We start from the raw sequence: 26,414 nt of genomic DNA on the forward strand, positions 1-26,414 counted from the left end.
GTTGGGATAGGCCCTATTTAAATGCTTGGCTCTAGCAAATTTACTCAGACCAACCCATTTGTGCTTTTTTATGGTTTTGCTTGTAGTTGTGTTTGTTTATATACGTCCTCCATGGACGTTACGTTTTTGCCGGCGTTAATTTGTTTGTTTGAATGCAAAATAATTCAAAAATTTACGAATGGAGTTGCATAGAATTTTCAGGGAAACTTGCCAATGACACGGAACATATTACCAAATTTTGGTAGTGATCAAGATCACAGTCTGGATCCCTCCCCCCCCCCTTTTTTTTTTTGGGGGGGGGGGGGGGGGGGGGGAGCCGGGGGCCGGGGGAGGAGTATTAGCTAGTATTTGAAGGATTCTTTTTCATGGGCAGGGGCCACCATAAACGCGAGATGGCGTGCGTGTTTTACCACACTCAGAGTCATTGCGCTGTTGGTCAGAATGTCGGGCGGAGGCAGAGACGACTGGTCGGCAGTGCCAGTATGATATCATTATGCTTTGATGGTCAAGGACTCTAAAATTGCTGATGATAGGAATGTGAGACTATTTATGATGCAGGGTGGAAATCACAAATGGGTGAAATTGAGCTGCTAATTGGCAGAGGTCTACACTCTCTGAGTGCTAAATGTGCATATAGGCCTTCATATATATATTTATTTATTTTCTTGAATGCTTCTTTTCTTAGCATCTTCTGTGACCAGACGGCCAACTGAATGTCAGTTTAGTCAAATAATATTTCCTTTATAATAAAAAAATCAGAGTGTTCGATGGGCATTTGTATGAGCCAAGCCGCCAGGAGTTAGTAGGGCATGGTGCCACCTCGTTGTGCTTCGTGCGTAAAAATTATGTAAGAAATGATACTGCTCCCCGGCCCCCTCCCCACCATACACACACACCTCGGTGTCTCGGTCTCTGCCTCAAATAAACGTAATTTCCCTTTCTTTGCACATGACTACACATGTGAGAAATAACGCTCTCACATCTATAACACGGTAGGCGTACTACCCGATTATACACCACCCTCCCCCTCCAATGGATCAAGACAGTGAAAAATATTAAATGAAATATGAGCCTTACCAGCGGGCTCACACGTCTAAAGGGTATATAGCTGGGATGAAAAGTTGATAAAAATGGGGAAGAATATCAAAGTGAATGCATTGGATAAGTCACTTAACGCTTGGTTCTGATTGGTCTGAAGTCCATGCAATAAAGTATGACAATGATTATAAATAGCAACAACTGATCGGTTTGTTTCAACAACAATAAGTGTGTACAGATTCCGAATTATATATTAGACAGCATGGGAGAAGTGAATGACTCAGCTATCATACGTACAAAGTAGCAATGTTTAGAAAGTATAAATTCAGGTAAATATACGGAGAGAGAGAGAGAGAGAGAGAGAGAGAAGGAGATAGAAAGAGTCAGAGACGAAGGGAAGGAACAGAATGTGTGCGTATATCTTTCTTGTAATTACTATGGGATCATGAAGTGCAACAAAACATAATTATGTAATCTTTGAGTCGTACAGTATATAGAAATATATCCAGGCATATACAAAAAACAGATAGGTCCTACTACAAGTACTTGTTTACATGAATAAGACATGAATGTCAATAATGTGTTGGTATAAAAGAGCGGCAGGGCCGATCGAGGACCTCGATCAAAACCAGTGAGCAAACCATACGATCTTAGGTATATTACGAGTGGGCAGGTATGTATAATTCTCTTTCACTCGTACTCTGTGCTCTGAATTACTAGTACTACTAACCGACCATGTCTGCTTTTGTTGTCTCTCCGTTGGCAACAGATGGCAACGCACCCGAATCTCCAGTGCAACATGTGGTTGTTCCCATGCACCTCCCAACACTGTATATTTACAGATTGAACTTTATGCCATGACGTGTGAAACTGATCACGCTCTGCGTTCGATCGGTTTCAGATTTTACCTGTGATTATTTCTCTATAGATTTTACCAAGCCTTCTACAACTCTCCAATGAGTCAGGGGTATACATCTACACAGAGAGCAATAATCATATAAATACGTGGTCTTGGATGACGTTTGGTCCGCGATATCTTAATAAGCGCAGCTAATTGTGTCAGTATAGTGGACGATCATTCTGAACAATATCTATGAAAATTCCGTCATGACGTTCAGAATTGCTCCTCATCGTTTTCTGTGTGATTTCAACTGAGCACAGTGTCGCCTCTTCTAGCATTGCTACAGTTGTGAAGAGTCCGCTTGTCCCACGAAAATGTTAAAAATAACGTCCAGAAATTTGTCTTCCCTTTTCGTCGCGCTCTTATGTTTTGGCGCCATAGCAAACACGCAGGACACGCAGGATGATAACACAGGTACTCCAGGAGCGTCTTCGGAGGTATGTACTTTTTCTATCATGTTAATTGTGAGGTTCAAATTTGCCTCCTGTCTGTATGACTTATCACTCTATATGATTATGTGATACTCGGACGTTGATAAGCTTGTCTAACTTTGATAGACGAACATGTACTCACGCAACAGTGACTGATCAGTCACCACAACATAATATTATGCAAATTAGATGACAAGACGACATCGCCTTTAAAAACAAACAAAAACAAACAAACAAACAAACAAACAAACAAACGCCAAAACCAACATCTAGACGAAATCAATGACAAGACACATACAAACCTATGCTATATAATCGTTGCATTGCGCTTGGGCATTTATAATTATTGTTGTTATTGATAGTATATCGAGCAATTTTTCCCAATTCCTTATTAGCAACGCCTACAATCCATTTTCTTTGTCGACATTTTGTTCTCTATGAATGGAATAATTGTGTTGTGCAGAGTGTTATGGTTTACTCATTTAAGACGATTTTGGGTAAACTAAACGGTGTTGCTTTCAGAAAGAGATTCAGTGTGAAGAAATGATTGCGATATGGCAAACAAAATATATGACAATACATATAACATGTATAGTGATAGTGGCTTGAGTTATAGGTTAAGGTGCGGACAGTATTTCGGAGTATCTGTTTATGAAACCAAATCATGAAATCAATGTTAGACTGCTACAGTTGCGCACTGCGAATAAGGGAGTTCACAGTCAGCGCATGTCGCATTTGACCCCTGGAATATCATGGAAATGTCTTGAAGAAATGAAGCATTCTTTGTTAAAGCATGCCACCTTTATAATGAATGTAAATAAAATACATGGACAGCTTTTGTTACACATTGTTTATGAATCACTTTAACCTGTACGCATGAAACCTTAACTTGATATTCTAGATTCTAATTAACATGATTCTTTTCGTTTTAAAGTCAATGGCAAATACGCAAACATTCGCATTTAACCTTTCTTTTGCACATGCGCAAATAACGACAATGAACTCCCTTATATTCGTTTAGCAGATCTTGCTCGATTTAAGGGGACAGGTTGAGTATATAATAGGGCCTACTTTCAAGCTTATGTGACCCATATCATCCTGTGCATGGGGGATGCTTCAAACAAAGGATAATGACTGTGTCCTGTTACCAAGACAACATTACGTTTGATGAATCTTAACGACGAATAATATGGTCGTCAGCAGTTCCTAAAACTTTATGTAGGACCTATACCTTGTACATTTAAGACACATCTTCCTTTCCTTTACTCGCTTCGTCATTTATGTAATTTCGTTTCTTAAATATCATAAACACCTTCATCATTATCATCTCTTCGCCAACATCTCCTCACTGAAACAGAATCCTTTTGGGCCCTCATCGTCTTGGGATGATTTTTGGGCCAAACTTCAGGATTTCTTGCATGTACAAGAGGGCACGAAATCTAAGCCCTTGCTGGACCACACCGCGACGGAAGACGTCCTCTTTGCTAGTGAGACACGGCGCAGCTCCACGGCCGTCACCAAGAACTCCGTAAATAGTTCGCCGGACGTCGTCGGACAAGGAGTGGATACGACAGGAACCAACACCAGTCACACGGCTGAGACAGCAGGTATCGATCTTGCAAACGGTGTGTCATCTGCGAATTGGACTTTAGCCCTAGATTCCATACCAAGGAGATTTTTTGACCCTTCCTCGACGCGTAATGGGCAGTCGAGCCAGAACGAATCCCAGGAAAACGTTGATGCAGCGACGGCTTCCTCAAGCGAACAACAGGCGGGGGCGCATCGGAATAAAACTGGTGACCAGAGATTTGTCACGCCGAGAACTAATACCAGCCAAGCAGGCCTTGACGACGATGGTTGGAACAAGACTCCACAATCTGTCGCACAGGTGTCACCTCGGGTTACATTGCAGTCAGGCGCTGTGACTGAGAACTTGACAACAAATGGCAACGCTTCCACCAACGTATCTCCCAGCGTGGGATTTGTGATGGATTCCTCGTCCCAGCAAGGTCTATGGAGTGATCAGAATGCAGGCCCTACCCCTGCAGACGATCAAGTGGGCAAGTCTCTTCAAGGGTCCTTTCCCGCCATTCCTCACGACGGGGGAGTGGAAAGTCTCAACTCAGCACCCTACAAAGTGTCAGATGACAATGATAACGATTTCAGCAATGTCGGTCAGAGCCTAACGGACAGCGAGAATAAGGGCATTAGCGCCAGGCCGTTGAATCTTACGGTTTGTTTTCTCGTCTTTTCGTACGTTCTTCAAAGTTATTCTTTAGTTATGATATAGGTACACAATCATTGTAACATGAAATATTTGCATCTATATGCCTGAGAGAAAGCTTATGTTGAGGCAACTTAAACCATCAAATAAATGCACACCATTTTAACAAGATATATTATTATTTTGCAGGACATGTACTTACGACGATAAAATCGTGAGTAATGGCAATTTCAATGAAGACTAATGAAGACCAGCAGTAGTGACAATCATTGTCACTACTGAAAATGGGCTACCCTCCGTATTTTTTTTTTTTTTTTATATTCGTGACTATTATATGTAAAACATTTTTTCTTACTGTATGAAATATGTTAATTCTTTTCTTTTTTTAATACGGAAGTGAAACAATCAAACAAACAAATCCACTTGTTTTCTTTCACATCATCATCACCCACAGACTCTCGACTGTGATTGGATGAACCAGAGCGGGGAGAACGCGTTCGTTCGCATGATCGACAGGATCTGTCGCGTCCTCAAGCCCCTCCCACTCGTCTACCACATTGTCATCCTCCTCACGCTGGCACTGCTGTCGGTTCTCGTCTGTCTCGTGAGCGTCAAGTGTCTCTGCGGCAGGAAGAAGAAGAGGGCGGCCAAGGAAAATAACAACCAAGTGCGGAAAAAAGACAGCGCCATCGAGCGAGGCACGAGGAAGGAAAAGAGAGCCTTGCTGGAAGTGTAGCCTTGTCCAGAGGCGCAGACATTGGTTTTTCCCCTTTCTGTCGCAAATGTACTTCTACGATTTTTTTTTAATGGTACAGTATGTGCACATGTATTTTTCTCTGAAGTAGCATCATCTTATCATTTCATATCGAGGCAGCAGAAAAGATATCTTTGGAGCCAAAAGTTGCATGCTGTACGCTGTTATGAAAACTTGCTTAAGAAAGGTAGTGTTCAATTTCCAGGCCAATGACCAATAATCAGCAGTAGTTTCCCCGATCGTTACTCCCATCATGCTTCCAGTACTACTAAAGCATTTTCTATCTCTCTTATCGATCCATTTAATATCAGTATGCTATGGTTGTGTGGTAGCTACATGTCCTCTCCATCCGTATGATATATCTACTCCTTCAAGATGGATCATCCAACAAAAAGCATTACAGTGGTCCCCCGTTATAATGAAGTCCTCGGCACAGGCAGTTTTCTTTTGTTATACTGAAATTTCTTTATAACCGAACAAATGAACAATAAAAATACATAGAGCCGATAATGTTGTGGCCTGAATTTTGATTTCGTTGTAACCGGAATTTCGTTATACATGTAACCGTTGTTTGTTGTAATGGGAATGCACTGTATGTTTGTATCTCAGTTTGAGCACGGAGCTACTATATAACGCTATAGTAGCTCCATGGTTTGAGTGGGGGAAATAATTCTCTCGTGTAAGGTGTATCAAGTACTGTAGGTTATCAACTTTTTTTTTTTTTTACTATCCAACACATAAATACATGTAATTTCAAAGAGTGTGATCATTAAAGTTAAGGGGTTTGAACTCTCTCTCTCTCTATCTAATGTCTAATGAACACCATCTCAAAAAATTATGACACAATGATGAAAGTACGCACAGTCCTGAGCAAAAGAGACCCCCACCGATGGCTCAAGCTCAGCACAGATTCACCAGGAGATAATGGATGCTGCTCTGAATAGCTCTCCCACGCAAACATCACACTGCCCGGCAGAGAGGCAAAACTCTTGTATGCTTAGTGTCTGCTAGTTTTGCATCCATTTGAATCATTATACAGCACACATTGAGGACAAGTCCCAAGTATACTCAAGCAAGCGTCTATGGGAAATGCATGTTGTAGCAAAATCAGCCCATCCTCAAAGGATTAAAATTGAGCCACCTCATCGTTTAACCCTATTCTAACTGGGGGGGGGGGGGGTCAAATTGACCCCCCCCTCGACGTTTCGCGCCACGATTCCGCAACGCGCAAAGATTTTGCCGCGTCGTTTCATGACTTTTTTCATTTGAGTCTCCCACATATTTTGAGACCAAATTTGCGACGTCCGGGTACACCGTTCTGAAGTTATGCAATGTTTTGCATATGCATATCAACCCGAAAACCGCTCAAATTCATGATTTCATGTGCAAATCCAATGCAAACTGTGGTTTTTTGTTTAATTGATATAAATTAGATTATTTCAACTTTTAACCATTGAAATAAATCAATTCTAATGTAGATAAGCTTGAAAAAGTGCCTCCAACAAATTTTGGCAAAAAAACAATAGAAAACAAAAGATCGAAAAAACAATAAAATACATAAGAAATTAACAAAACAATAAAAAACAAAAGAAAATGATTTTGATTGCGCTATTTTTTTACAAGAAAATTGTTTGATGTGTCTTGAGGAACTCTGACACAAAAATTCAATAATCCTTCAGTCTTTTTGATGGAGTTATAGGTGAAAATATGATTTCATGCGTTAATTTGCATAATTAATTTATTAAAAAATATGAAATCAAAATTTTTTTATTGTATGATCATGTAATCTTGTAGTTGACATCCGGCTCTATGTTCAGGCAAAATTTTGCGGCGTTCGCGCGATCGGCGGCCGAGATCTGAAGGGGGGGTCAAATTGACCCCCCCCCAGTAAAAACTTGGTCTCAAATAGCCCAGTTAGAATAGGGTTAAGTGTCCTAATGAAGAATATTGTGAAGGGAGGGGAAACCATTGCCCTTTGCTTCAAAATTAAAAATGACTAATTTAAATCCCATTTGTGTGTGACACATGAAAGCATCAAACATCACTACATAGCACACATTGACAAAGGAATGACTTAAGCACATGATCTTTCAAAAGGACAGAATGAATTTTATTACAAACATTACTGGCATTTGCAAGTCTACAGAGATGAAGTACAATAGCATTACCTGTACATAGAGCATTTCTGAATTCAAATTCCCAAAAGTAAAAAAGAAAGAGAAAAAAAAAGAAGAAAAAAAGACTGCTTAGCCGTGATGTAGCATGGCACTACTGGTAGTTGAAATGAGCTGACAATTAGTTTGTACAGTCCCACACAGTTCTATGGCTGTGTGGATGAGAAGGTAGACTCTAAATCATGAGATCCTCAGTTCAAAACTGTTGGTAGCAGTGGTAGGCATTAAGCTACTACAGTACCTTGTCCTGTTGGGGGGCTGAAAAGAAAGAAGTTAAATGGTTTGCTTACATATTAAGCATTGAGCTCTTCTAGTAGCGGCCACATAGAATAATATACAAACTGGACTCAACTCAACTCAATTCAACTCAAGGGTAAGAGGCTCATCCATGCATGTAGAGCTCACCAAGACTGGCTGAGGTTTGTTGATTGCAAAAATGGCATGCAAATTCAACAGGAATGTCACTGCTTTTTCAGAATCATACATTTTTTATTCAGATTTTGCCTCACTTCAGGAGTTGCCGTATATGACTTATCTTGTACAATGTACTTGTTTTGCACTTTCTTTGTTTGCTTTCTTTAAAGAGATATTTGCTTTGAAGATTCTCTGACATCACTCTAAAGATTTTCTGTCTTCTTAATCTTTTGCCTGCTTTGAGTCCCGATTGGTAAAGAAAGGGTTGAACAAACCTAATTAGCTGACCCTCTCACTTTTTATTTTCTGCCGTGCATGTCCAAAGTGATAAATGAATTTAAGTCTGCCACCTCAGACCAAGAAAAGTTCAGAATGTTGTTACATTAGATTGTCGACCTTTGCCATATGATAAATGCTACTGTTTAATTCATATACGTTCTGATTCAACCAGGACCTGTTCGATAAAAGTACGGAACAATGCTCATAGTTAAAACAGTACAGTTTTATCACAAATGATCCAGACAGGACAATGGACGTAACTTCACAGAATCCCACATAAAGATGATTTTGCTCGTCCAAATCATTCCACTTTTGTTCCATCAATGGCTGCCCAGTGTTTGTGAAGACTATGGACCTATGGCATTACTTTGATACAGATGCAAAGTGCACAATGGCATACTGACTCTCCCCATCCCTCATTTCAAAGGCCATAATTGACAGGTTGGTGTTCAATTCATATTACCCTACTCAATTTATATCATATTATTACTTAATGCCATTCATGTCTTGCTTAAATGTGTGAAAACAAAAGGTAATTCCACGTTGTAAATTAAATCATCTCAGAAATTAATAACTGGGGGAAAAAACAATTTGTGTTCATGTGTGGTTTCTTTGACTCTCAGTTTCACATAGCTCTTAATCCCCCCCCCCCCCCCCCCCCCCAGCTGTTATGCAAGGTGCTGAAACTTGTGCAACAGTGGTCACAGCTTGTTACCTATTACTACATCTACAGATTAAACTCAACCTGTGGTAGGGGGCTGCAATGCACAATGAGATATTACCCACATGAGACACACTATGGTGGTGATGACCACTCTAAGGAGGTGGCCACTACATACATGTAAGGTCTTTCACACACAATATCTCTCTTGGGGGAGTTTGTAGTAACCACATATACCAGACCTCATTAAACAGTCGAGACCTTTACACAGGACATACCGATCAGGACAAATTTGATTGTATTTACATGAGGTAATGGCATAATAAATATATGATGATGTAATGCTTTTTTCTTTTGTTGCAAGAATTCTGACAGTATGATTTTTCTGTCAAATTCAAAGCAAGGTTGATTTAAAGAGCCCCTAGCCTGTGAACCTCTTGGTAAAAATCGACCAGCCAAATTTCAAAGTTGATTATCATATCACAGAAATATTAAAGTGAAATCTACCATTTCAATGGAATTCCTAAGAATAATTGAAAGGTTATTTCATTTTTCACATATCAATGATGAAGTCTTCGAAATACCTCCTTCAGCCTTTAATAACTGTTTGGGTACTCTACAGACCTCAAGAATTTAAATTTTAATATTCAGGAAAGGTAAAAGAAAAAAAAAAGTATAAAAGGTTGTGATCCAAAGTATATGAATATCCTGTGGAAGGACATGCACTACAAGCTTTCTATCAGCTTGATTCCTACTATGGACACTGATGATACTCCTGCAGTACAAATGACAGTGTATCAAAAGTTTCCATTGACATTCCACTGTGGCTTCCTGGCTCCAGATGAGTTTGATTTCTGTCTGTACCCCTAACTCAGTACGTATGGGAATAGCTGGCAAACTTTTGCACCGAGGAATGACAACTGGTCAAGCTGATTAAATTTGTGTCCCCGACTCTTGACCAGGCACTGTAGTTTCTATGGGTGTGGCGGACTCCTCTGTGGCACCCGGTGATTGGTGGCTGGAGCTGGAGGGGGGCGGGGCCGCATCCTTCTCCTTCGCCAGTTTCTCCTCCTTCAGCCTCCACGCCGTCTGGACCTCGTGGATCATGGCGTAGCGGTGCAGCATGTGGGCCATCTCCTCGTCCGGCAGCTTGGTGGCCGAGTACCAGACGGGGCTGTCCGGCACGCAGGAGTGCTCCGGGAGGAGGTACAGGACCTGGTTCCGCATCTTGACCGCCTCCGGACTAGAAAGGAGCAGAGCAGATTTGAGGGATTCAGTTGCCAAAAGGGATTTCACAGTGCACACATCACCTACACCTGGTAAAGTCTACCAACTGTCTGTGGCTGATAAATCTTGACACAGTAGAATCTCTCAGGCATAGAGAATTTGGATTTCACTAACTTGCAAGCATCAAATTGAGATTTCAAAGTAAGAAGTATTTCCTGCAGAAATTAATGTGCATTCCATTATTAAAGTAAAAAGCTGTCTGCAGCAACCAACCAAGGGAAACAAATATCAGACATATAAAGTTGTGCTCCAAAAATCAGTTACAAAAAATGATAATCATGAGGAGTGAATTTTCTTCAATTTGTCTCTCTCTACAAAGGAAATTGTAATGATAATGATCATCCTTTTCTGGTTTGTTTTTGTTTTTTTTTGTTCTTGGTCACATTTGAGGTGTAGGTAAAAAAACACTGCTACAAATACACTGCCTGAGAGAAAACTAATTGAGTGTGCTGTCAGATCTACGGGCCTGTTTCATAACGACTGAGCTTAAGTTGCAATCAATTGCAAATTGCATTTCATAAACAACTTTGCAATTGATCATAAGTAACGCTCAATCTTCTGAAAGTTTCGCACGTCTTTCCTTGAAATCAAGCGTGTCTTTATGAAAAAGGAATTATTTTCAATATTGAACTTGCGCTCAATTCAACGAGTTACGCTCAATAAATCAAGTGTAAGATCAATCGCAGCTCTTTATGAAACAGGCCCCTAGTCTCACCTTGGAGTCCTGGGCCATTGTGAGTGATAAAACACTGACTACTGGAGAAAATGTAAAAGGCTGCTAGCTGCATAAAGACACGCAAACACTATTCACCTTTGTTTTTAAAACATCAGAACTTTCTCGGGACATTTTACTGGCAACATGAGCAGGTGAACACTCAAACAGGTTGATGGTACACTAGTTCTTGGTGCAAACCGTAGGAAGGTATTTTTGCACACAACCAGAACACTTTTCAAAGGCAGACTCTGCAAAGGCCACTGACACAAAAAAGTGGAGGAGAGGGGAGGAGGAAGGGAGAGGGGGAGGGGTGTAATTCCACATCCCACAGGAGCAGAATACATTCGTCAAGTGGTCAGGGTCCTTACCACTTGGAAAGGTAGAACTCGTAGAGTTTGACGGGACACCTAAGGACATTCTCCGTATTCTCACTCTGGTCCAACCTCTCGAGGACTTGCTCCTTCTTCCGTCGACTTGTGCCTGGTGCTTCGCTTGAATCCTCATCTGAAAGAAGACAAGACACTCTCTTGTTGCTCCATTCATATTGGTACCATTAAGTTTTGGTGATTAAAAAAAAAAAAAGAGAGAACAGATAAAAATAGTTCCATTCAGTTCAATGACATTTGTTTCTGTCAAACAAAGGGAAAAAAAGGGGAAGAAAAGGCGGGATGATGCAGTTCGGTGGACAACATCACAGACTCATATTTTAAGGTACCTGGTTCAAGTTCACTGTGCTTAATATGCAACACACTTTCAAATCAGCCCAACCAAAAAGGTTCGCTGGAGTTCCATCTCAGAACTTACCAGTACCTGATTGGGATCAGGCTAACTCAGACTCGGGGACAGCTCGGCCTCGGTTTAACGGCAGGGCCAAGTTGTTCTGAATTGTACAGTTGTACTATGGGAGTGCTTTGCATTCTGGCTGGTAGCAGTCTGGGGCCGAGTTGACACAACGCGTGCATCAAAGAGGTTCTAGAATAGAACCTATTTGGCGCACATACAAAATGAACGTTCGCCTACATATGAAATATTGTCAATTGTCTGAAATAGGGTCTAGTTGTCCCTGAGTCCGAGTTAGCCTGGATCCTTCTCGAATTAAAGTCAGTATACCAACTTTTATTACCCTATACTTTTAATCTCAAAATACTCCAAAACTACTCATCATCCTATGTATTCCTATGTATTATGCAAAAAAAAAAAAAGGAGGGGGGGGGGGGGGCAGAGCCAAACTGATGGAAGGACAAAGAGAGAATGAAAGTGAGACATAGTGCCAAGAGACTACCAACCTGGTTTTTTCTTTGGAGGGAAGTAACGAATGACATGTGCACGCTCTCTCCCAGGGCCGGTTTTCTTCACGTGCTTCTGCATGCGGAAGAAGGCCACTTCTGAGTGCTCCTGCACCGTGTTCATGGCAAGGTTCTTGCAGTTGAAGAAGAAGATGGTGCTGAGGAGCACCTGGGGTGAGTGGGCCCCAAGCTGCTGGGCAGACCACATCATCTCCTCCGTGATGCGGGAGTTGAGCAAGAGGCCGCTTTGGGGGTGGAGTCGGGGGGCCCACGACGCCAGAGTCTGGTGGAGACAGAGGCGGAACTGCTCGAAGTTTGGGCCGACGAAGAAGTTCTCCATGCGACCGCTGTTGGTCACCAAGTGTTGGATGGACAGGCAGAGCAGGAACATGGTTTCCGGAGGGTACGGCTCGTCGGCGTCGGGCCGCCGGGCGTGGCGCAGGAACATGATGAGGCCACGGTGGAGCATGTCGGTGGGGCACTCCAGAATGCTGGCTTGGAGCCGCATGGCTGGCGTCTTTACCCCTTTGTTGTGCCTGTGGACAAAAAGGCTGTACGCCGCCTGCCCGGCAGTTACCCAGGATTCGTCAATCGGAGGCGGTCCCACAGGTTTTGGTGGTGGGGCATCCTCCTGGCTGACCTCATCTTCCATCTCAACGATCTCCTCGTCCGATGAAGATTCCTCCGGCTGATACTCCTCTTCTTCGTCCACCTCTTCCTGGCTCTCCTCACCGGCACTAAGATGATTTAAGTAGTCATGGCAACAACATCTTAAGACTAGCATCACAGGCTCCATCTCAACTGTCATTGAACGAGATGAGTTATTTCTATCACAAGGTGTTCAGATTCATCTCCCTAGTACAAGCTTGACGAGACAACCATGAAGTTACAACACATAGCAAGGCATATTTCTGGCAGTTCTAATGAAATTATGAAATAAGTGTTGTATCTGCCAATGCACAACTTGGTTTATTCAGACACAATACTTGACACAAAAAGAACTGCTTACTGCAAAGATTTGGTGTGGCCCTATCACAATATCTCATTTATCTCGTCACATTCTTATCTGTCATTCTCTGTGTAATGAGTATACATTTATGATTGATACAGTGGGTTACAAGTATGCATATTATTATCAGTACTACTATGCAGGGGAATCTAGAGAAATTGGCAAATGACCGCCCCCCCCCCCCCCCCCCCCGCCCTCTACAAAAAAAAAAAAGATAAATAAATGCTCCTGAGAAGAATATAAAACTCAGGTTAACGGCTTGCTAGCAAAATGAAAATCATCAGAACACTTAACAAAACAGTAACTATACTATGTAAGAACTTTAACTGTCACAAGCCATAGATCTTTTATTTATTTATTATTTTTTTTAACGGCACACAAGCATTACATCCACATCTAGGTTTGGCAACAACAACTAAGATATAAGACCAGCTGCAGCGTAAAAGGACAATGTTACCACTTGGACGCTTGGATGGATAACAAAAACTTTGCCGAGATATTCACAAGATAAACACTGCAGAACGGAGGGAGAAGAGTCACCTGAAATACTTGGTCTTCTTAGTGGAACGGCTGCTTCTGCGCAGAGGGAGGGAGGAGTCTTGGGACGCCTGCTGGGGACCACCGCCCTTGACTTCTCTCGGCCTCTTGGACCTCTTCACTCCCCTCTTGCGCCTCTTCTTCTTCAGTATGATGCGCTTGATTCTGGGGGTTGCGAGGGGCGGAGGTGGGACTCCTTCCGACTCGGGGATGTCGCCTGCATTCAGTGGGGATTAGTTGGAAGGGCAATTATTCCATGAACGTAAACCATGAAAAAAAAAAAAACTAGAAATGTCGCTATGGCGACTGATGCCTCCGCCATAATGCATGATTCTCCCAATAGGTGTATGGTACAATGTCTTCACAAAGTGTTATGACAGTTTCACAAAACTGACAAAATATTGAAATGACAGGTTTGTCAGAAATATCTTGAATATTCACTTTCCTTGAACTAGGTTTGCTATAATTGTCTAAGAGTGCAGGTACCTGTATTTGGGGAATTGAGAACTTTTACTTGACTTCTGACCTACCCTTTTATAAGTTTATGCATTGAGTAATTTTCAAGGTATGAAGAAAGAGTGTAATTACAGTATAAAATATATATATATATTTGCATTTAAATCTGACCTTTGACCCTTAACATTTGACCTTCTGGCTGGAAATTTCTCAGAGAATCTCCATTAGGGAATACATGTATAAATCAAGTTTTAGTTTTAAAAATAATAATGTAAGCATTGCATATACTAGTATATGAGGGAAATAGTAAAATTTTGAGGAGTTGACCTTGACCTTTGACCCCCTGACTAGTGACCCATGACCCCTACATTCCCAAGAAAATCCCTGCCAGTCAGTACATGTGTATGTACCAAGTTCCATGAAGATACATTGAACCATTTGCAAGAAAAGTAAAATTGTAACATATTCACCTAACCTTTGACCTTTTGACCTTTGACCTTATGACATGAAACTCTCTCTGGAGAATCTTTATGCAGTAGTACATGTCTACAATAAGTTTCAATATAATACCTTCGGGCATTGCATGGATATGGGGGAAATAGCAGCGTTTTTAGCATTTGACCTTGACCTTATGACCTTTGACCTCTTGCCAATGTCACTAAAATCTACTCAACTAATTGCCCCATCATAAATCATCCTTGGACCAAGTCTGGTGAAAGCTGCTTCATCCAGTTTAGAGTTATCACGTAAACAGATAAATTTTAGGATTTGACCTTGATCTTTGACCTTTGACCTCTGTCCAATTTCACTCAAAACCTAATCAAGTAATTGTCCCATCATACATCATCCTCAGACAAATTTTGGTGAAATTTGCTGAATCCAGTCTTGAGTTATCGCGTAAACAGATACAATTTAATGATTTGACCTTGACCTTTGACCTTTGACCTTTGGCCGATTTCACCCAAAATCTAATCAATTAATTGCCCCATCATACTTTATACTTGGACCAAGTTTGGTAAAATTCCAGTCAATATTACTCAAGTTATCGCGTAAACGAATGCGGACGGACGTACGTACGGATGTATGGACGTACGGACGTACGGACGTACAGACGTATGGACGTATGGACGGACGGACGGACGGACAACCCGAAAACATAATGCCTCCGGCACCACTTCGTGGCGGAGGCATAAAAATCTACAGGTGTTTCATAACTGTCTGTACCAAATATTTCTTAGCAATATTTTGTGAATAGGGACTTATTGGACAATTTTGCCTGTGGAACAATTGCTGAAGAAGAATCACATTTACAGAATAAGAAAGAAGAATTGGATGCTGTTGTGGCCTGATTTCTCCACTATAATAATTAATCAAAATAAGAATCAATATTAAACAAAGAAAAGAAAATAAAAAATAAAAAAACATAATCAGGTAAGCTTTGAGACTGTAGTACTTCCAGCAAACCTATTTTGCCAATATTCCACATTCTTCTCTATTCCCAACTGAAATTGTATCGTCACAGTAACATTTCACACATTTCTTATGCATTCATGTCCATTTCAGAGCAAAAATTGACAGTTCTGCAGGCATAATGTGAACTATGTTTTTCCCGCTGACTTTCACTGACCAAGATTTCTGAGTTTGGAGGTCAGTTCTTCCTCAAGTCTACGATTCTCCCTCTCCTCCTGACTCTCGTCATCATCGTCGTCCAGAAGAAGGATGTCATCAGCAACGTCCGGGGAGGAGAGGCTAGCCAGGAGCTCATCAACACCGACATCTGTATGATTAAACACATATCATAATCATAATCATAATCATGATCATACTCATAATGATGGTGATGATAACAACGCTAATAATAGCAATGACAATAATAATACAAACAATCATAATAATAATAATAATAATAATAATAATCATCATCATCATCATACTAATATAACAAATAGCACCTATACAGTGCTTAATACTTGTATTTAAAATTGTATTAATATGAAATAGATAATTGACAATAAGATCATTCTACATAAAATACTTTTAAAAAAGGCTTCAATCTTTTTTTAGCTGGACTCACATGCAAAATACTCCTTCAACTGATGGCAAAAGTCACACAAACACTTTTGTTATCCCTTCATTGTTTTCATCATCATTTTTTTCACCCCCATTGGCCTAATCATTGTATTCTCATTAATCAGCATCATCATCATCATCAATTCTTCATCTTTGCCATCACCATAACCATCATCTAAATCATTAGTTTCTATTATCATTGCCATCAAGATTTACTGGAAGATTACTCTACGTATGGTCATCTCACCATCCATAACTTCATCAAGCAAGCCACACTCCTTTACAGCCTGGTCAACCAGGGACATCTTTGGTGGATCCCTGCTGCTGCCCCTGTGGCTGTCCCTCCCAATGTCATCTTCCCGGGAATCTGGCCCGGACTCTGATTCGCCAGCCGCCGCCGCCGCCATCATGAACAGCTCCGCCTCCAGCGGGTCGGAGGGGACGCGCGCCTTGATCTGCTCCAGGGTAGACATGAGGCGGTCGCAGTCCCGGGCCGCAACGGGGATGAAGACGGGCGTGGGAACGGGTACGGGGACACACACCGGGTGTGGGACGGGCATCTTGTACATCTGCATCGGCACAGGAACGAAGATGGGAACGGGAATGGGTACCATGGCAGGTACCTTGGGGAAGTCTGGAATGAGATGGAATAATGGGTGATGGAATAGTTGGGGATAAAATGCAACAATGGGTTTCTGAGTAAAATGCAATGAAGACATAGAGCAATAACACTACTGTATACCCAGAAATTTTATGTGCATTTTAATTTCGCAAAATTCTTGAGAGCCAAGATGAGCAAATGAATTAATTAATGAATGTTCCCATCTACTCTCTATGTATTGCATACCAGTGGCAATTTATGAAAAAAATTCATGCCGTGAGAAAGGCTGTCGGCTCCAATTCAAGAAAATTTTATGCTGTGAAAATATCTTGCTTTACAGTATTGAGATTCAATTTACACAGATACGATACCATGGAATATATAGCGTACTTTGTGGTGTTTTATTTTTTGCTAATTTCACACATTGACTAATATCAACAAAACCAATGTCTGCTAATTAAAGGCTACTGTAAATACTGAAATATTCATAGTACATCGATGTTTACATATATATTTTGGGCTTCTTGTGACTTGCACAAATTCTATAATCTGCACAAAATATTTCAGTGATTTTCTCTACACATTTTGAATGGCTGGAATAGTACGCTTCATCAGTGCTGCCTCCCTAGTACAAGTGTGTGTGTGTGTGTGTGTGTGTGTGTGTGTGCATGTGTGTGCGTGTTTGTGTGTGTGTTTGTGTGTGTGCGTGTTTGTGTACATGTGTGTGTACATGTGCCCTAATACTATTAGCAGTACAGGTATTTATTTCAGCGCATGTGTGTACACAGCAGTTTCTGTGCAGGCTGTACATTCAAATGAATATTCATGCATTCTCTGTGACCTGAATGAAAACTTACAAGTATAGAGCAATTGTGCAGCGCAAATTCAAGAACCAGTGAATATGTTTTTGAGCCACGAAGCGTGAAAAATTAATCGTGATAAAATCATTACATTTACGGTATTCCATTTTTTCCCATTGGAGGTGGACTGGGAACCTAACCACCACTGCACTGCATTTGGACAGCCAGGAAAGTCCTCACCTGTTCCGACGCACATGTCCTTCACAAATGGCCGGCACATGGTTGCCTTGGTGATGTTGATGGGTTTGCAGCTCGTTATCTTGTTGCGCACCATCTTCGGGCCAGGAGGGAGGGAAGAGGGAGGGGGAGGTGGTGGCTTGATGTACACAGTGTTCGTGGTTATCTGGGTCTGTTTGTCAGAGCTTGGCTTCTTTGGCTCCGTGATATACGTCCGGGCTGGAAAAAGAGAGACCAGTAAGAAGAAATAATAACAATAATAACTATTTCTTATTGAGCCCTTTTACAGGACCTGATCAAAGCGCTGTACAATCAACATACGGCATTCACAAAGTATAGAAACAACATAATTACAATTGAAACAGTTCAGTTTCGAGTTTCCTTCTAAACACATAGGCGGAGTTGTTTTGGTAAAGCAGTCCAAACAACAGATCCAGTATATGAAAATGTGTGTTCGAAAGCTTTGGTTTTTGCTTGTGAGATTTGTAGGGCTGTTTTATCATCTTGTGACTGGAGTTGATATCTGGAGACTGTAGGGGTGGTTAGTAGGTTGGATAGGTATTGAGGAGCGGTATTCATCATGCACTTGTAGACAAGAAATGCCTCGAGTAACAGCATACTTTTAAAATCAACATAATCTACCATGGTTAGCCTATATCATTTTGTTCTTCTTTATCTCTCTGCCTGACTTGCAAATTCATTGCGATCACAGATATTTTGTATCACAGATTATTTGTCATTGCTCCGAGAGCGCTTCAGTACTAAAGAAAAACAATGCTCCACATATATATGTTGGCTCTTGAGAACAGAATACAGATATACACACAAAACTGTGAAGTTTCAATGAAATCAGACAATCACAAAGAGTAAGTTCCAAATTCTTAAAATTCATTTATTTACTGTGATATCACTCAGGATCAATTAGGTGCAGATTGGATGAGATGATTATGAAAATAAAATCATTTTTTTTTTTTTTTTTTTTTTTTTTTTGGGGGGGGGGGGGGGGGGTTTGAAAAGGCTGAGATGTCCAAAACAGAGCAATACTAATGAAAGGTGGGTCCCACCATTTATTAGCATCGCTTTGTTTTACTTTGTTTTTGGATGTCTCAGCCATTCCAAAACCGATTATCATCTAATAAACTATGAATCCCTCATAGAATGGCAGGCTCTGCATTATTTCATGAGTGGTTTCTTGGTATCTCACAAACAGTTAAAAGCCCAATCCTCATCTCCACCAATACTATACTATCCCTTTAACTTGCATGCTCATGTAATACAGTAAAACCTGTCTTAGCGGCCACCTGCCTATAGCGGCCACTGAAAAATCCCCCCCACAAAATTTCTGTATTATAGACCCTTTTTATGCAATGAAGATATCCTTGTTGAAAGCACAATTCCCATGCTTCTTTCTCCTCATCTCTTACTGATATATATACTTTGATGTCTGCTAATCAAAGGCTCCTGTAAATACTGAAATATTGATGGTACATCAACATATTTTTGGCTTCTTGTGACTTGCGCAAATTCTATAATCTGCATAAAATATCTCTGTGATTTTGTCTGCACATTTTGAGCGGGTTGAATCATATGCTTCGTCAGTGATGCATCCCTGGTACTAGTGTGTGCGTGTGCGTGTTTGTGTTTGTGTGCGTGTGTGAAATCAGACAATCACAAAGAGTAAGTTCCAAATTCTTAAAATTTATTTATTTACTGTGATATCCCTCAGGATCAATTAGGTGCAGATCGGATGAGATGATTATGAAAATAAAATCTTTTTTTTGTTGTTGAAATGGCTGAGATGTCCAATACAGAGCAATACTAATAAAAGGTGGGTCCCACCATTTATTAGCATCGCTTTGTTTTACTTTGTTTTTGGATGTCTCAGCCATTCCAAAACCGATTATCATCTAATAAACTATGAATCCCTCATAGAATGGCAGGCTCTGCATTATTTCATGAGTGGTTTCTTGGTATCTCACAAACAGTTAAAAGCCCAATCCTCATCTCCACCAATACTATATTATCCCTTTAACTTGCACACTCATGTAATACAGTTAAATCTGTCTTAGCAGCCACCTGCCTATAGCAGCCACTGAAAAATCCCCCGCACGAAATTTCTGTATTATAGACCCTTTATATAGCGGTCACCTGCCTAACGCGGCCAGTGGCCACTCATTCTGTATCCCAAGGTGAATATCTACCTGCGTATAGCGGCCACAAAAATTTAGCTGAACTGTTAAATCAGCCATGAATACGTTGGCTTTCACGTTCATTGCGTGAATTCTACCGAGTCCTACCTCAGTCACAATCACACAGACATGACTGACAAAATTAATGCAGGTCTTCGCCGTGAAAATCCATTTTACGGTAATTACCACTAACTTGACTAGATCTAGGCTTCAGTAATGCCGCCCTGAATAGATGCTACATAATACCTAATAACACCAGAGAATTGTACCAAAATGCCGACTAATAAGTGATGGAAATACCTTTGAATAACGGGAATAGGGTACTTGTCTGGGTATTATTTGTTGCTTACGTCAGGTTCACACAATATCAATCCCCTTACACTCATTCATGAACCCCATTCATGTAAACCGGTACAAACTAGTGCAGTTCCTCAAGCCCAAAATGTTATTCTAAAAGTCAAAAGAACAGAAAAACTAGTAGCATAAACAAAACAAAACAAAAAATTATATGAAGTAAATTGTACAAAAAATCTCCATATTACAGCTGCACGCACAAACTTATTTGCTTGTTGCTTTTTTTTAAAGAATAACATGCGGTACTTTATATGCTATCATACAATGCAAGTGATGAAATTAAAAAATGGCCACCGTCCTGTTTATAGCGGCCACTTTTATTGTTTCCCTTGGGTGGCCGCTATAGACAGGTTTGACTGTATTTGGAACCATCACACTAAAAAACACTGAAACTTTGTATATTATTGAATAAACTTACCAGGACCCAGCTTCTCAACGGGAGTATACGACATCACCTTGGCAATGGTTGGTGTGGCATGGTCTGAGAACGAGAACAATGAACAACACGGAGAAGATATAATAAAATTTGCAACAGGGGAGAGATCAATCCAATGAACACTCAGCTGACAATATGCCTCTCTCTCTCTTTCTGTTTTAAAGAGATCAAATTCACCCCATATCTGAGGGGAGACTAAGCCTCTTCTCTAATATGCACAAAGAACCTCTGATACAATATGGTAAAACTGCAAGGCAACAAAGAACTCTACAGGGTTCATTTCAGAAACTGAAAATAATGGACTTTCCAAGAACCATTTAGAGTAAATTTTGGTTTTTGGTTCTATTATTTTATCACTTTATTTCATTTCACACAATTTGGGGGAAGAAAAATTAGAGAACAAATGCCACAACAGGAAAGAAAATTTGGATTTCCATCAAAATTCACAGACTGATATTTCTGAAGTCTCCTAAAAATCGTAGGTGTGTAATTTCAAGGTTTTTATATCAAAAGTCAAGCACATATGAAGGTCATTTTGAGGACAAACAGACATCAAGTACTGTATATGCCATATATCTTGCGAGTCTAAATTTTTGCATACCGGGAATTCCCAACGTTTTCGCGAGTGGTTAAATTCGCGATCGTGGAGTAATGTACTGAATGGAGAAATGTACACGCGTACATCACATCCACATCGGGATCAGAATCAATATTTTTGCATGTCTTTAATTTCGCGAATAGCACCTGACTCGCGAAGAATAAAAACCTCACGAAATATTCGGCGTATACAGTATTCTTCCAAGCCAAATCCGAAATTCAGACACTTATCAATTCATGCGTAAACTCCAACCATAGTTTGCTACGACAATGACCAGCACATTTTCACTGGCTCGCTTTCAATTCTGTACTCATTCAAGCTACCACTCGAGCTCCCGCTCTGTGGCACCCTACCTGCAGTGGACGTCGGTATGGGCTCTGGTAGCTGGGTGGATACGTTCGGGGTGTCCTGCTGGGTGTAGAAGAGAAGAAGACACTGCTGGTTACACACCCGCTTCATCTCCCCACGCCACTTGAATGACTCCGACAGGTCCGTCCCCATCTTTTTGCAACCATCACACCTGCAATAAAAATATCAATGAATACAATCGTACTTCTGTAAGTGAATAATGAACAGCTGAATAAATGATAAAATAAATCATCAAATGAATAAATGAATACATAAATATAAAAACAATAAACAAATAAATGAGTATGTAACAAACAAATATGTTTTCATTTCTTTTCATATTTAAGAAATGATAACTAGCTGGAAAAGGCTTGCGTAATATAAAATTGCAATACAGTGATTTACAGTCATAAATATTTCATGATAAAAAGTTGGATTTAGTGAATATGCTGCAAGCATTTTGAATGCCCTCTCACAGTAACAAAAACAACTGTGAGGGTAAACATTACAGAAAAGGGAGAAAGCACAAAATCTCCTTGTTCCTTCTCACTTGGCCGCTTTGAAGAACCACAGCCCGTATTTCTCCTTGCACGCCGGGCTGCAGAAATGGCAGAGGTTTCCGTCGAAGCGCTCCTGGCTGCTCTGCTGACACATCTGGGCGCAGTAGTCGCACACGATGCACTGCAGGCCCAGCTTCTCCACTATCTCCTGCTTGAAGAGGAGCTTGCATCCTGAGGAGGTAACCATGGCAACCATACAATCAAAATAACAAAATAGAATAATCACACTAAGAATCTCTCTTATTTCAACAATAAAAATCATATACATTTCATTTCATTTCATTCATTTATTTATGCACGGCACATACTTCAGCCCGAAGGCTGTTCTTCCGCAGGTCCGTGCGGATAAAAAATACAACATAGATATACATTTTATACAGAAATGAACAAAGAAACCAAACAAACAAAAACAAAACTCATACTTAAAAACATATAGAAAAAACATATAGAAAAAAACATAATAACATGTTGATGAAACTGCGGCACACATTTCGACAGAAACAAACATGATCAATCAAAGATAACCATGTACAATTATACAAATGTTCGCCGTAGTTTAAAATGAAAGAGACAAAAAAAAAAAGAGAGTTCAGGAGAAAGAGAGAATGAGGGAGACAGACAGAAAGAGAAACAGAGAGAGAGAGAGAGAGAGAGAGGAGAGAGATAGGGAGAGAGAAGCACATACAAAGGGGGAAACTGAAAAGTTGTCAATTAACAGTTTCGGTCAAGTGCGTTTTTAAAGCTTACAAACGTTGGTTTTTGTTTCAACTCCAATGGTAACTTATTCCAATGCATTGATCCAGAATATGTCAAACTTTTATGTATGAAACAAGTCTTAATCAAAGGTAACACAAAATTTAACGATGAATTCCTTACGTTATAGCTGAAAACTTTAAATTGAAACATATCAAGCAAATATTTCGGACAAAACTTGTGTGCAATTTTATACATAATTTGTAGAGTATCAATTGTCATAACTATTGTCATAACTATTCATAACGAAATACTTGTTACAGCAAACAAAAATTGAGGTCCCAAAATTATTATTCATATATCTTTATAATACTTTGCTGTTCAATTGCAACAAAGTTTGGATATAGCGACAGAAAACCGCCAGTCATGAGGACTTTGTTATAACACAAGTCACCTGTATGTAAAGGTAAAGAAAGACGGTGGCAGCTTTCAGATCAGTGATATTACATAAAAAGTTGCCAACCCGACCCAGGCCCTGCAACTACTGTATACACTCATTCAGCTCATGCATAAGTGAGGAGCAGTTTCGGAATTACATCCAGTAAAAGTAGAATCTTTCAAACATTTGATATTTTGAGCTGGGCCAGTTTCAGAAGACGTTGCCACGACTTGTTTATGAGAGTATTTTTGTACATATTCTAATGTTTAAAGGACAAGTTCACCCTCATAGACATGTGGGTTGAGTGAATGCAGCAATTTTAGTAGAACACATCAATGAGAGTTTGAGGAAAATCGGACAATCCGTTCAAAAGTTATGAATTTTTGAAGTTTCTGCTCAGTCACGGCTGGATGAGAAGACTACTATAGTTTGTGATGTCATATGAGTACAACTATGTAAAGAAAGTATAAAGAAAATTCAAGATATTTTCACTTTTCTCACATAATAAATGAACACTCGACTTCTCTCTTTCAGAAGTCAGGGGAAATGATATTACCCCTACCATAAGTCAGTAACAAGTGGAAGAAATGTGCACTTTATTCAAAAAGTCAAGTTTTGTTAAATTCTCTTTTTGTTTTCCTTATATCGTTGTACGCATGTGACATCATACACTGTAGTAGTCTTCTCTTCCAGCAGTGATTGCACAGATATTTTAAAAATTCATAGCTTTTGAACGGATTGTCGGATTTTCCCCAAATTTCACTGATGTGTTCTACTAATATTGTTGCCTTCACTCAATCCACATGTATATGAAGTTGAACTTGTCCTTTAATAATATGTATTATACATATTGGGTTTATTTTCACATGCATAGCTAAATCAAGCCCAAATCTTTCAAAAAAAATCTCACACCATGAAATATATTCCATGTTTACAGTATATACATGTATATCCATATGCTTTAATGTCATGTAAATTGAGTTTGAAGAATAGTTTGCCATACCTTCACTACAAAAGGATCTCGCTTCACCGCAAAAGTATGTCTCCTCATACAGGATCTTGTCCTGGTGGCACTGGTCACATATCATAGACACACACTTTGTCTGCACACAAAAAAGAAAGATGTAAATGAAAAGGAAAACATCTAAAATGTAAATAAAACATATAATGCCTCTCAATTCTCAGTAATACAGAACACAGTAGTGAGAAGACACTCAACAGGAGAAAGGGTGCCATAAGTATTTACAGATGAGGTTTTCTGTTTTCTTTATTAACTGTTTTCATGCTGAGGGCTGTGTTTTGTGAGGAAATACAAACATCTGACAACTTTAAAAAGATATGGAAGGAGCTTTCAGAAGTATTGCTTTTGTTGGTGACCTCTACTAAGCAAGAAAGTCCTTTAAAAAAGGAAAGCAAAATAATCTTTGTTGTTGTCGAAACACTGCACACAATCAAAGTTTGAAATTGCACTGCCAGTGACTGTCAATTTCAATCTGAATTGAACATGACTCGGGTAAGGAAAAAGAGAAAAATACTGCTGGCATGTGATTTGGATGCTATGAGGAGAGAGCTATAGAAGCAGTGTATGCTCCCTCACCCAGGGATGCTAAACTTGTAAACAACATCGCTTTACTCATGACGGCTGACATGGTGGATTTTGGGTGGACAAACAGTATTTTTTAGCCTGCAATAGACATGTGGAGTAAATTACTAACCACAACTATTTTCCACAAAACCTGCAGAATTTTGGGCCAAAACAAAACACAAGAAAACAAGAATACAAAATACTGAAAAAAAGTAACAGCGGGCATCTCTGCTTACTCTCTTGAAGTCTTCTATGCACTTCTTCCCGCAGAACAGCGAGGTCTTGTCTTCGTAGTCCAGAACGAACGGGCGTGAGTTGAATCCACGCTGGCACTGGTGGCATCGCAGGAGCAGGGTCTCCTGGGGGAGCGTGACCGGCGGCACGTTGAATTTGCCCTGGTAGCTGATGACGCAGTTGTAGCAGCAGAAGTTGCGCAGGGTGTGGTCGCTCATCGTCAGGTGGTAGAGCGGCTTCTGCTGCTTGCCGCAGTGGTCACACTGGACCTTCTTGCCCTGTGACTGGAGTTGAGACATCTGCTGCTGCGGTGTGGATGTGTCTGTAGAGGAAGCAGTGGTCGCTGTACGCGAGCGAAGGTTCGGTGGAGACCTTGGGCGGCTGGAGTTGGTATTGGAACTTACTTGTGTCACAGGCTGCAGTGGCTGCATCGGTGGAATGTCTGGGCAATTGCACATGAACATAGTTTTTGAGAATTCTTACAATTTCTATGGACTTGGTACTGGCATGTGTACTAAGGGTAATATCATTCTCCTGCTGACTGAATAGATAGGTCAAATGCTCTGTCATTATGCTACAGAAGTGAAAATATCTTGAATTTTCTTAATATTTTATTTACATCACTGTCCATACATGTCGTTAAAAAGTGTTGTAGTCCGCTCATCCAGCGATGGCTGCACCAAAACTTTGTAACCCATTGAGGACGGTTTGATTTTGCTACAACACACATTTCCCATAGACACTTGCCCGAGTATACTTGGGACTCGTCCTCAACGGGTTAAAATTCCCAACTTTTGAATGGATTGGCCAATTATCCTCATATTTCACCAATGTCTTCTACTAATGTCACTGATTTCCTGCACTGCACACAAACACACACACACACACACACACACACACACACATATATATATATATATATATATATATATATATATATATATATATATATATATATATACAAATACATAGTTCAATTTAATTTTCCTTTAATTCAAGCCAAGTCAAGGGTAGATGTTAGAAAGATAAGACAGGTGGTGTTAACCCATCACATCCTAGGGCAAATTTGCAACAGAAATTATCACCTGGTCATCATTACATTGG

General features: G+C 40.3%; 1 protein-coding gene across 1 annotated transcript in view; it reads right to left on the reverse strand.

The window, feature by feature from the left end:
* Positions 1-8,887: 8,887 nt before the first annotated feature.
* The window catches only part of LOC140242213 (zinc finger MYM-type protein 4-like), a 28,884-nt gene continuing 11,357 nt past the window's right edge, over positions 8,888-26,414 (reverse strand). Inside the window, exons 8-19 of the mRNA XM_072321956.1 lie at positions 25,313-25,752; positions 24,495-24,594; positions 22,350-22,530; positions 21,805-21,971; positions 20,836-20,898; positions 17,878-18,093; positions 16,484-16,870; positions 15,794-15,943; positions 13,714-13,927; positions 12,165-12,901; positions 11,247-11,382; positions 8,888-10,119 (exon numbers count right to left, since the gene is read on the reverse strand). Coding sequence (XP_072178057.1) covers positions 9,810-10,119; positions 11,247-11,382; positions 12,165-12,901; positions 13,714-13,927; positions 15,794-15,943; positions 16,484-16,870; positions 17,878-18,093; positions 20,836-20,898; positions 21,805-21,971; positions 22,350-22,530; positions 24,495-24,594; positions 25,313-25,752 — 3,101 coding nt within the window. The 3' untranslated portion in view covers positions 8,888-9,809. The remainder of the gene's footprint in view (positions 10,120-11,246; positions 11,383-12,164; positions 12,902-13,713; positions 13,928-15,793; positions 15,944-16,483; positions 16,871-17,877; positions 18,094-20,835; positions 20,899-21,804; positions 21,972-22,349; positions 22,531-24,494; positions 24,595-25,312; positions 25,753-26,414) is intronic.

The sequence above is a fragment of the Diadema setosum genome, chromosome 19, assembly GCF_964275005.1.
Source record: "Diadema setosum chromosome 19, eeDiaSeto1, whole genome shotgun sequence".
Classification (NCBI taxonomy): Eukaryota; Metazoa; Echinodermata; class Echinoidea; order Diadematoida; family Diadematidae; genus Diadema; species Diadema setosum.